Source organism: Leuciscus leuciscus (genome assembly GCF_965113295.1).
Source record: "Leuciscus leuciscus genome assembly, chromosome: 15".
Lineage (NCBI taxonomy): Eukaryota > Metazoa > Chordata > Actinopteri > Cypriniformes > Leuciscidae > Leuciscus > Leuciscus leuciscus.
In genome coordinates, this window is record NC_138739.1 from 36575118 (window position 1) to 36587807 (window position 12690).

General features: G+C 37.3%; 1 protein-coding gene and 1 long non-coding RNA gene across 3 annotated transcripts; both read right to left on the minus strand.

The window, feature by feature from the left end:
* Positions 1 to 412: 412 nt before the first annotated feature.
* On the minus strand, positions 413 to 1531 carry LOC309475253. The gene is made up of 2 exons (XR_014197581.1): positions 1435 to 1531; positions 413 to 1272 (listed from the first exon to the last, which is right to left on the minus strand). It is a non-coding gene; the product is annotated as an uncharacterized lncRNA (long non-coding RNA).
* Positions 1532 to 5645: 4114 nt separating this feature from the next.
* Positions 5646 to 8400, minus strand: LOC309475215 (uncharacterized protein). 2 transcript variants are annotated; one of them, XM_082137931.1, is made up of 5 exons: positions 7903 to 8400; positions 7487 to 7819; positions 7231 to 7344; positions 6959 to 7038; positions 5646 to 6613 (listed from the first exon to the last, which is right to left on the minus strand). In XM_082137931.1, exons 1-5 carry the CDS (start codon positions 7925 to 7927, stop codon positions 6518 to 6520), a joined length of 648 nt encoding a protein of 215 aa, XP_081994057.1. In that variant the 5' UTR covers positions 7928 to 8400; the 3' UTR covers positions 5646 to 6517. The 2 variants fall into 2 exon arrangements, 1 of the variants encoding a protein (XP_081994057.1); XR_014197552.1 differs by having other exon boundaries at positions 7231 to 7331; positions 7487 to 8400.
* Between the last annotated feature and the right edge of the window lie 4290 nt (positions 8401 to 12690).

Sequence of the window (12690 nt, forward strand, 5' to 3'; positions counted from 1 at the left end):
CAGGACCTGTAACAAAGAATACTATAGTGCACACACACACAGCTTATTTATGGTTGAAGTTGATTGAGCTCTTGCTCTAATCAGGATGCATTCCCAAAACATACTGATAACATGTTCTTACTCTCAGTGAGAGGTTCAGACAATATTCATCATTATTTTCTAGTGGCTGAAGATGAAAAAGTGTAGCAAATTAGCTCATAAGTCAAATATTTATAATTACAATGAATTATAATTAATTATAAATATTTGGATTAGTTTCAGAATTGACTGTTGCAGAATTAATATTACAATTATTTAATCAGTCCGTCCACCGAACAGACAGCATAATCAATTCTAGGACATAAATTATCTTCCTGGCCAAGAAAGAATTTTGCTGATGTACTAGAAGGGTAATAGCATGTAGCAAAACCAAAACGTTTCAGTGACTTTTATTTCTGAGCGGCAAACACAGAGACAATAAAGCGTGGATATAATGGTCTAATAAATTAAACTATGGGTATAGGCTACATACAATTAAACTAAGCAAAGATTTTATACAGTATAAACAAAGTAAAAAGAGAGAGAGAGAAGAGAATGGCAAGATTACAAACAGTTAACCACGGCCTATGATAAACATCAATGAATCTGGGTCACCTTAAAAAAAAGGCACAACTTTGAGATGCATCTATGGCTGCAAAACAGATGCATGCATTGACTTTGGTTGCAATAGAGTCCAGAGATTCTTGATGATTTTGTTAGGAGTGTGCTGAAGGGTTCTTCTGGATGGACCACGTTGAATCCAACTGTAATAAGGTATCTTCTGAAGGCAAGTGTAAATGAGAACCCAAGTGCAGTTTATTATAAACACAACCAAACATGAAACAAAAACATGGCGTGGCATGAAAACTCAAAAACCAAGACATGAACAGGACTCACAACAGTGGTTACAGGAAACAATACTTGACCAAGACACATGGCAAACATGAGGGCTTAAATACACAGACTAATGACAAGATAAGGGACACCTGTGAACAATGATCAGACAATTAACCAATGACAAGACACATGGCAGGATCACATGACAAACAGGAATCACATGAAAGACATGGAAACATGACATGAACAAACCCAAAACGTGACAGATCCCCCCCTCTAAGGGTGGCTCCCGACACCCAAACAAAAGAAAAAAATGTTCAAGGAGGGTGGTGGAGCGGTGGCGGTCTTGGGGGAGGGATGGTGGGCCAGGCCCGTGCAGGGGGACAGGACATGGGTCGTGGCATGGCGTGGACGGGCCTGGGTCGTGGCATGGCGTGGGCGGACTTGGACTGGGGCAAGGCGTGGGCGGACCTGGGCTGAGGCATGGCGTGGGCGGACCTGGGCTGAGGCATGGCGTGGGCGGACTTGGACTGGGGCAAGGCGTGGGCTGACCTGGGCTGAGGTATGGCGTGGGCGGACCTGGGCCGTGTGCAGGCGGCCAGGGCGGAGCAGGCTGTGCAGGTGGCCAGGGTGGACCAGACAGTTCAGGTGGCCAGGATGGACCAGACAGTTCAGGGGACCATGGCGGCGCGGCCTCCATGGTCCTATCAAGGGACCTGGATTTCAGCATTTGAAGTTTCCCCATCATTACTAAAGAATCACAACTAGGCTATAGCCCAGGGACACATAAACCACAAAAGAATACTATACATTTGGGGCAGTTTATGTGTATTGCAAGTTTGTCTCTAGTCTCTGGGCCTCTGCTGTCTTTTTCCCCAGACACAGTCTCCGCTAGGGTCGGTCAGGGAGAAGTTGAAGAGAAGTTGTTTTGCAACTCTTTAGGCAGAGCCAGTGATCAAGTTTGAACAAAGGGAAAAGGGGACTTTTATATGATGCCTCAAGCATGAGACCATTTTGATCACGTCAATTTGTTACATAAGAATCGGTCACGTAGAAGACAGGCTGGAGTGACCCCCAGTGACCTCGGCTGTCTTGGTCAACCTCAAGAGTAAATATAGGCTATGTTTAACATATGTTGGGTGACTTACCTGATGGCTCATGCTACTGCTAACCCGGACGTCGACGTCACTTCAGTGGTTTGGGAAAAGCATGTAAAAGTCCTGGCAGAAAGCGATGCATAAGGATGTAGTGTAACGACGAATTATTTAATTTTTTTCGAAGTGTTAACAACTTAGTGTTAACTAATAATTGTTGCAAACTGGTACTACCAACAAAATATTAGTGCATTCCTGGAACTGGGCGTTGTTACACTACATCCTTCTGCATCGCTTTCTGCCAGGACTTTTACGTGCTTTTCCCAAACTACTGAAGTGACGTCGACGTCCGGGTTAGCGGTAGCATGAGCCGTCAGGCAAGTGTTATTTAAATAAACTCCTCATGTACTTACAAACTTTCCAATGCCTCGTTTAAGAGTACAGAACCTATTTGTACTACTGTAGAAGTTTGGTACCATTCTGAGCATTATTAGTGGGGTAATTTACGAGATACATCATAGGATCCATTAGCGCCTGCACTAAGCCATCCGGCTGATTTCTCTAAATAAGCTCTAACTTTAATAATGTTCAACCAAGGGAAAAAAGGCTTCTGGGGGGGGGGGGTGTTTGGCTCGAGGTCACGGTGCAAAGGACCCTTGGTTGATTTTACTCCTAACCATCCCTTTAAGGTTGTTCAAGATCCATAACTTGAAGTTGCTGTAGGTTTGTATTTTGAAATTGTTCGTCTCTGGTTCTCTTCCTTTCAAGAACAAACATTTTTAATAGTCACTTCCTTTTTTTTAACAGAAGAGTAACAAATGCAAGAGAAGAGGAACTAATAACAATGATCAGAACACCATTCATCAGACCAACTATAGGGTAAGAGCTGTCTATTGTGTCCAATTCTGATTTTGGATCTCTGGAGTCGGTTCTACGATGCATAATACTCTATATTCAGTGCTGCACAACCATTGAAGGGTTTTACATACATTTTGTATAAGTATATAAAAAGGATGTTGTGTAATAACATGATCACTGACCTCACCAAAGATGTGCAGTCTGCCGCCATTGCTGTATTTTGGAGGAACGTCTTTGGTCACACAGTAATAAAGTCGCAAATCATCAACAGTGACATTATATATTAACAGGCGTTGCTTTCTTTGCACTGAATATTTGTGTCTAAATCTATTATTGTAGTAATGTCAGAACCGGAGAATCTGGTAGTTTTAGTAATAACCAAGTTAACCTTCTTTACATCAAGATCACAGTTTATAGTCACATTTTACTGCAAATCTTTTAGTTGATCTGTTAAAGTCTCTGCAGCTTCACATCATAAGCAAGTCTGCAACACACACACACACACACACACACACACACACACACACACACACACACACACACACACACACACACACACACACACACACACACACACACACACACACACACACACACAATATGGATCATTATTATTATTATAAACATCATAAAGTATTAATTTCCAAAGCACATGATCTTCAGGGTCTTAAAACACTTCAGCATGACCTAGTCTTGTTACTTTCACGTGACACTATACCTCATAGCTTTAAAACGGTCACACATCAAGAGGAAGTTAAAGTCAGGCGTGCTCTGACCACAAGTGTAGTGTTTAATTCTGTTCACAATATATATAGCCTAACCTTTTCACTTTTTGAAAAAAAATGTATTCATACTTGTAACAGAAAGCAATATGACTCAATATAACACTAATTTGCACAAATTTGTTTCTATAACACTAACAGCCATTATATAAATAAATGCTAATGACGTTTTTGGCAGTCAGTAATTTGCTGCACTAAACACTGTGGTCGACACAAAACATGTTTATCCTCAAAGCAAATGAGCATGTATTAAAATTAGCCTGGATTGTATGTCTTTTACTTTTTTTTTGTTTTGTTCATGGCTTTTTTTCCCTCTTTGGAGTCAGATGGTCTAGTTACATCACCCACCAACAGGGGCTAACAGGCTATGATAACCAGTTTCTTGTTTCTTGTTTCTTGTTTCTTGTTTCTTGTTTCTTGTTTTTTGTTTCTTGTTTCTTGTTTTTGACTCACGGCGAAGTCCTATTTCGTTCTTCTAGGGGTAAAACGAAGTTCGAAATACATGAGCAGCGATATATTGTTATTGATCATCTGACGCCGCCAACACTGCTGAGAGCGGTGCTTAGATGAATATGTAAATGTTCTGCGTGCTTTCCTCTCAATATCAAAATAAACACAACAAAACTGAGAAAACAGCAAGGATTTTAATAAAGCATAAGAAAAGCAATGTGATTATATTTGCACAAGCTCTACAGCACTCCAGTAAAGTCACGTCACGGTTATTTATATAGCACTTTATACAATTGATTGCTTAAAATCAAGGAGCTTTACCGTATTAAACATGAATAACAGTGTAAACTACATTTTCTTCTATAAAGCATCTCTCCAGTGTGTTCATGTTATCACTCGCGGACATCTGACCTCAACCGCCTGAACAGGACAACTGAACAAGAAAAGATTTTCACGTGAAAGAAGGCGGATCCTCCGCGCACGCCTACTTATTACGTAATCGCCACGGACCAATGGGAGTACAAATGTGTTTACCAGCTTTGGCAAGCTGTTTCGTTTCCCAAAACCAACTTTGTTTCGGCCTGATGTTGTTCTAAATGACATCACACCAGTTCGTTCTTCAATTTCGCTTTAAGTGCATCGGGGTCTTGACTCCTGAAATTTTTGTTCGGTTTGAGGAGCTTTTTAAAGTAGGACATGTACAACAGAATAGATCCCTGCAAACATGCTGGCGTTTTGCGGGCACAGTGGGCTAGGGCCAGCCCACACCAAACCTAAACAGGCCCATATAGCTTTGGGCTCACCGCGGGCTGTCTGTGAGCAGCCCACATTAGCGGATTGCCCACATTAAGCCCATGATGACCCAATAGAGACAGAGCGCAACACGTCATAATCTGAAGACCACGCCCACCGGGGGGGAAAACAATCCAACCGTCTCCGTTGATTTGGCATTGCGAGAGGCTGCCTCCTTGTCATTTATGACTTATAACAAAAGACAGAAAAATGCCTAAAAGCTGCTGTGTGACGAGGTGTACAGCAAACAAGCTAAAAAACCCAGAAATACATTTTTATAAGCTTCCAAAGACACAAATGGAGAATTATTCAGTGGACAAAAGAAACATCTATCCAAAAAAAAAAAATCCATGTGTAACGGAGGCCAGCTAGTAGTTGCTGTGCGAGTAAACCTCACTCCTCTGACCTCAGAGGCTGCAGTCTTTAGCCTCCTTGTTAGAGCGCCTGACTCTCACGCTGGAGACCCGGGTTTGAGGCCCGCATAGAGCGGGGCGAGTAGGACTCGGGTGGAGGAGTTGCACATAAATTCCATAAAAGAGTTGAAAGTTTTGAGTTTTAAAAACAGCATGTGATCTTGGAACTTTACAGCGCATGCATTATAAAGATTGTATGTCTATCTCTCACAGCCATGTTCTCATATGCATAAAATTAGATTTGGCTGGCATCTACCCCTGGTCTATGACTAATATATAAACAAAATATAAATAAACTCACAGTAGTGAACCATAACTAGAGCTGTGTCTATCCAGTGACCAAACAGTGGAAAAGTTCGTTTGCAAGAAACCACAGCGCGTTGTCAACCACATAGAAGAGATGAGCAGAAGTGGGTGTTTTAATAGGTTAAAACATATTATAAACTATTAATACGCAAGCCAAAGAAAGAAAAAAAGAAAAAGCTGTGATTACCAGCTGCAGAACATTTGAGAAAAACAATGCAAGGCAGGAATTTTATACAGTATTCAGACGTGCCATCTGATCTGTGGTGAGATTAAGCATTATTTGTTGCAAGTTTCATGAAACTGGGCTAAGAAGCTGCTTTCAGGCCCAAGAAACCCCGTTAGACTGTGGTTTACATGCAACTTCCACTGCTAGTCTGAACAAGTCAGTGCTGTAAAAGCAAGATCTCCATTCAAAACAGCAACATTTAATACCAGACAAGAACAGTATATTTCTACCACTCTATACAGCATCGACCACACTGCACGTTTAGACATAAATCAATTAATTAAGCAGCAAACAAGGTAACACACAAAAACATGCATGCATACTCTTGTTTGTGCAGATCAACCTCGTGGTTAAAACCACCAGTCATGGAAACTCCCGAAACTCCCCAATTTCCTCTTGTGGAAAATAGCCCCAGTGTCCACTACTTTCAGCACTTTATGTTCAACCAGTAGGTATTTTAATTCTACTTTTCATAACTTTAAACATTGTGTGTCAAATAATCTCAGAACTGATCATTACTACCTATCTGCATTCATACAAGCATGAGTACATGACAACAGATTTTGTTCAACTTTGTTTCAAATCTAATCTCAATTTCCATGTACATTTGGATATGAATCAGAATACGCAACTAAAATGTTTAAATCTATGAAATCCCACAAATAGAAGTACAGAAATGTTCAACTTTATATTTTTATTTACAAATTATGAATATTATAAATAATGAAATATCATACATCATTACGTTTTTATTGGCTGTAGAAGAGAGTAGATGGCCTGATGATCCTGGCAAGACCTGCTTCTACCGGGAGGCATGGATGATTCAATTTCAGCAAACTGAAAGATTAAGATATTAGCAATGAATGTAAGGAATAATGTACAGCCAGGCGATCATTATCAAAAAATAAAACCTCCGACATGTCTGAACGGGTTTACTTTGTAAATCTATAAATAGACATGAAATAGAGATCTGACAAGTTAGAAGTGCGGTTATGTGAGACATAAAACTAGTGCAATGTACAACGGTCAAATATGCATTTTAGTGGTCGTTATACTGTACTGTAGTTGTTTAATATCACATATTCATTCAAATAATGGATCTACAACACTAATTGAAAATAGCATGCTAACTAAGCCATTTAAAAAAAATTAAGCTAATATTCATTACACAATTATTGTTACCTGAGCTGCAGTGGTACTTTGTGGGTTCTCTGAACTATTTTTAGATCTTCTAGTTGCATGAAGGCAGTTCTTCACCACACCTGAAGAAAACAACAGTGAATAAACATCACCTTTTGATGGTTTAAACACCTACTTGTAGTTCGTTCAATCACCTTTATTTAATATAGCGGTTTTAACAATACAGATTGTTTCAAAGCAGTTTTACAGTGATAATAGGAAATTATTGAACAGAGACTTAATGAGTCTTTTAATCTAGTAAAACGAGAACAAACCTATTAATGCAATGGTCAGAAGCACATTCAGCAGGACAGATATGATGATGGTCATATTTCTCCATGGTATCTGATGTTGTGGAGCGTCATCTGTCTGATTCCTGTGGACTGAGTCTGTAAAAGGTTTGTAGTTCAATCTTTATTCAGTTTCAGTCTTTAACAGAACAATAAAACTATTATTAGATCTTCACACAGTATATTCAATCTGGAATTCATCATGTGGTTTATAAAGACATGAAATGATAAAATAACTCACCGCTGATGTAGATTTTGGTGCCGTTGTTGAATTTTAGTGGTTCACTAGTTTTCACACAATAATAAACTCCTAATTCATCAATGGTGATATTTTTGATGAACAGACGACTGTTAGTTTTCACTGAGTATTTGTGTTCAAAGCTCCTGTTTTCATATTCACCTCCTTCATATGTGCTATCATAAGTGCGTAAGATCAACACTGGAGGATCCGGTAATTTCAGTTTGTACCAGTAAATCTCCTCTATATCAAGATCACAGGTTATAATAACATCAGATCCTAAAGTTACTGGTGTGTTTGTTAGACTCTCTGTGGCTTGATACAACATGATCAGATCTATGACAGAAAGAAAAACACATTTATTAAGATATAAAATCAAAAGAAAACTGACTCAATCAAATGTGACGTGAGAAACTCACAGATCTGCAGCTGTATGATCTTCATTGTCTGATCCAGATGAATAATATCTGCTATATGTGATCATTCAAACATCTCGAACTGTGAGAGGAAACACAAACCTCGACCACACAGACGAGAGGGGAAGTCAGAGCTGAACACATGATCACACAGCAAATTTGTATTGTATTGTATTTGATATCATATGAAGCAGGCTGGATTATATAAAAATATTTTTGGTACAAAGATAAAACACAAAAGCAAAAAAAAAAAAAAAAAAAAAAACAGGCATACAAAAATGGCTAACAGAAAGCGGCTTTAGTTACACATATTACGCTTTGAAAAACAGCACCAACTCACGTTGCAATGGAAATATGTTGGAGTGGTTTAAAAGAATCTGCACTAAATAATTTAGCCAAAATCATGCACTGACCACAATTTCAACTCTGGTGTTGAAAAATCTGTCTATTTGCAGTTTGAGGATTCCACCAGCAGGTGCTGTGCCTTACAATTACAGTTTCTACTTACAGTGAGGAAAATAAGTATTTGAACACCCTGCTATTTTGCAAGTTCTCCCACTTGGAAATCATGGAGGGGTCTGAAATTGTCATCGTAGGTGCATGTCCACTGTGAGAGACATAATCTAAAAAAAAATAAAAAATCCAGAAATCACAATATATGATTTTTTAACTATTTATTTGTATGATACAGCTGCAAATAAGTATTTGAACACCTGTCTATCAGCTAGAATTCTGACCCTCAAAGACCTGTTAGTCTGCCTTTAAAATGTCCACCTCCACTCCATTTATTATCCTAAATTAGATGCACCTGTTTGAGGTCGTTAGCTGCATAAAGACACCTGTCCACCCCATACAATCAGTAAGAATCCAACTACTAACATGGCCAAGACCAAAGAGCTGTCCAAAGACACTAGAGACAAAATTGTACACCTCCACAAGGCTGGAAAGGGCTACGGGGAAATTGCCAAGCAGCTTGGTGAAAAAAGGTCCACTGTTGGAGCAATCATTAGAAAATGGAAGAAGCTAAACATGACTGTCAATCTCCTTCGGACTGGGGCTCCATGCAAGATCTCACCTCATGGGGTCTCAATGATCCTAAAAAAGGTGAGAAATCAGCCCAGAACTACACGGGAGGAGCTGGTCAATGGCCTGAAAAGAGCTGGGACCACCGTTTCCAAGGTTACTGTTGGTAATACACTAAGACGTCATGAAATCATGCATGGCACGGAAGGTTCCCCTGCTTAAACCAGCACATGTCAAGGCCCGTCTTAAGTTTGCCAATGACCATTTGGATGATCCAGAGGAGTCATGGGAGAAAGTCATGTGGTCAGATCAGACCAAAATAGAACTTTTTGGTCATAATTCCACTAAACGTGTTTGGAAGAAGAAGAATGATGAGTACCATCCCAAGAACACCATCCCTACTGTGAAGCATGGGGGTGGTAGCATCATGCTTTGGGGGTGTTTTTCTGCACATGGGACAGGGCGACTGCACTGTATTAAGGAGAGGATGACCGGGGCCATGTATTGCGAGATTTTGGGGAACAACCTCCTTCCCTCAGTTAGAGCATTGAAGATGGGTCGAGGCTGGGTCTTCCAACATGACAATGACCCGAAGCACACAGCCAGGATAACCATGGAGTGGCTCTGTAAGAAGCATATCAAGGTTCTGGCGTGGCCTAGCCAGTCTCCAGACCTAAACCCAATAGAGAATCTTTGGAGGGAGCTCAAACTCCGTGTTTCTCAGCGACAGCCCAGAAACCTGACTGATCACGAGATCTGTGTGGAGGAGTGGGCCAAAATCCCTCCTGTAGTGTGTGCAAACCTGGTGAAAAACTACAGGAAACGTTTGACCTCTGTAATTGCAAACAAAGGCTACTGTACCAAATATTAACATTGATTTTCTCCAGGTGTTCAAATACTTATTTGCAGCTGTATCATACAAATAAATAGTTAAAAAATCATACATTGTAATTTCTGGATTTTTTTTTTAGATTATGTCTCTCACAGTGGACATGCACCTACGATGACAATTTCAGACCCCTCCATGATTTCTAAGTGGGAGAACTTGCAAAATAGCAGGGTGTTCAAATACTTATTTTCCTCACTGTATATACTATAAGAACCTAGTGAAAAAAAAGTATACTTTTTATAAATAAACTATAGTACATTGCAAATATACTAACAAAAATAGTACTCTCTTTAAATGTACAGTACAGGCCAAAAGTTTGGACACATTCATATTTTTTATGTTTTTGAAAGAAGTTTCTTCTGCTCATCAAGCCTGCATTTATTTGATCAAAAATACAGAATTTTTTTTTTTATATTGTGATATATTATTACAATTTAAAATAATTGGTTTTCAATTTATTATACTTTAAATGATCATTTATTTATGTGATGCAAAGCTGAATTTTCAGGATCATTACTCCAGTCTTCAGTGTCACATGTGACATCCAGTCTATCACATGATCCTTTAGAAATCATTCTAATATTCTGATTTATTATGAGTGTTGGACACAGTTCTGCTGCCTGATATATTTGATGAATAAAAGGTTAAAAAGAACTGCATTTATTCAAAATAAAAAATATATTTTCTAATAATATAAATCTTCTTCACTATCACTTTTTATCAATTTAACACATCCTTGCTGAAGAAAAGTATTGATTTATTTCAAAAAAAGAAAGAAAAAAAATTACTGACCCCAAATGACTGACCAGTAGTGTATATTGTTGTTACAAAAGATTTATTTTTTTAAACATTTACTTCTTTTTCTTTTTTTTATCATCAAAGTATCCTAAAAAAGTATCACAGGTTATGAAAAAATATTAAGCAGCAGAACTGTTTCCAACTTTGATAATGAATCATCATATTAGAATGATTTCTAAAGGATCATGTGATAGACTGGAGTAATGATCCTGAAAATTCAGCTTTGCATCACAGGAATAAATGATAATTTAAAGTATAATATATTGAAAACCAATTATTTTAAATTGTAATAATATATCATTCTGTATTTTTGATCAAATAAATGCAGGCTTGATGAGCAGAAGAAACTTCTTTCAAAAACATTAAAAATAGTAATATGTCCAAACTTTTGGCCAAATGGACAAAATTCATCCTCAAAATCAGAAACAATAGAATAATATGGAAAACGGATGTTTGAAATAAATGATGAACTCTAAAGACTTTTCTACTTTTCTCTTTGTAACATCCTGATCAGGTTTGATTCTAATCATAATGTAACATTATTGAAAAACAGATTTTTTTTCAGTACAAAAACTGCTAAACTTTGACAAAAAGTAACTTCTATTGTTATAATTGTGATTTCATAATTTGTAGATATGAATCTAACTGGAAGAAATTGTGAAAAGATGTCTTTTAGTTTGAAACTTTTAGTACATTTAGAGATCTGCATTTAGAGATCTAGTGATTATTATTTTTTTACTTTTAAAACTGCATTTTCCAAAATATGGGCAAAAAAATCTTACACTAAATCATGTCAAATCATCCATGTTATCCCCATGAGTGAAATTTGGAAATGTGGGCATTTTACAAAGGTGAATTTTAAATGTCCTTTCTTTTTTTTCTTTAAAAAAAAAACCTATTTTATTTTTATTTTTACATTTTTTTATACAAATTTGGAGTAAAAATGTCCAAATGTGGAGTAAAAACATTAATAAACAGAGTAAAATTACATTTGTTAAATAAAAAATAAAAAAAATATATATATATATTTTTTTTTTTACAAAATCACATTTTGATACCTGGGGTCTCTGAGATATGTACTTACAAGGCATTTGCCCACCGGCAACTATAGTTGCCATTTGGACTTTTGACTAAGTATACAAAAAACTATAGATCTCTTGTAAGATTTGTTTTGTTTGGATGATTCTAGAGACCTTCATGATTATGTATATATATATATAATATATGTGTGTGTGTGTGTGTCAATAAAAAATACTTATTAGTAACATGAAATTGACCTTTCTTTGGGAGGGTTTGCCTTCGCCATGCTTCCTGGAAGTAGGGGTAGGAAGTTGGCAGCCTCATGTGACAGGAAGCAAGTGAATACATTTTTTTTTTTTTCTTGAAATCCTTTATTTGGTTGTTTGCTTGCATGTCATTGAGACATAGAACAAGGATAACATCTAGAAAAATACTTACAAAAGGAAAATGACAACTATACACTGCGGCAACTATAGTTGCCGGTGGGTGAATTTGTAATGTACTTGTAACACAAAGTACACTTTAATATCACTAATCAAGCATGTAATTAGTCCCTACACAGGCATATACTTAAAGTATACGTGAAGTTGTTCCAATTTAGTACACTAAATACACTTAAAGTTATGCTTTACTACAATTTAATTACAACTAAAATATACTTAGTACAAAATTAGTTGTTTCAAAATAACATACTTCAAGTTAACTAATCATTAACACACTTGAAGTGTCCTAAATTAATCTGGCTGCACACATATACATATATATATATAAAGAGTTCAGATGCAAAAGCCTCTAAATGCCATCTGAAATTTTCTTATAGAATGATAATTTTTATCAAGCTTGTATATTTAAGTTCAGTAATTTCACTTAAATAACAATTAATAGGTAATCTTCATTGCCATTTAAGTTAAATTATTTAATTTAAATATACAAGCTTGATAAAAATGATCATTCTATAAGAAAATTTCAGATGGCATTTAGAGGCTTTTGCATCTGAACTCCATATAACCAGGGGAGACCCTTGCAATTTAACAAAACTGGAACGTTTTTGCCAAGAAGAT

Bases quoted from the DNA above. Each gene is read 5' to 3' on its own strand.
- LOC309475215 (XM_082137931.1), bottom strand. From the start codon at position 7,927: ATGAAGATCATACAGCTGCAGATCT. The intron at 7,820-7,902 runs GTGAGTTTCTCA...TTTCTGTCATAG, and splicing joins GATCATACAGCTGCAGATCT to ATCTGATCATGTTGTATCAA. The intron at 7,345-7,486 runs GTGAGTTATTTT...AACCTTTTACAG, and splicing joins CACCAAAATCTACATCAGCG to ACTCAGTCCACAGGAATCAG.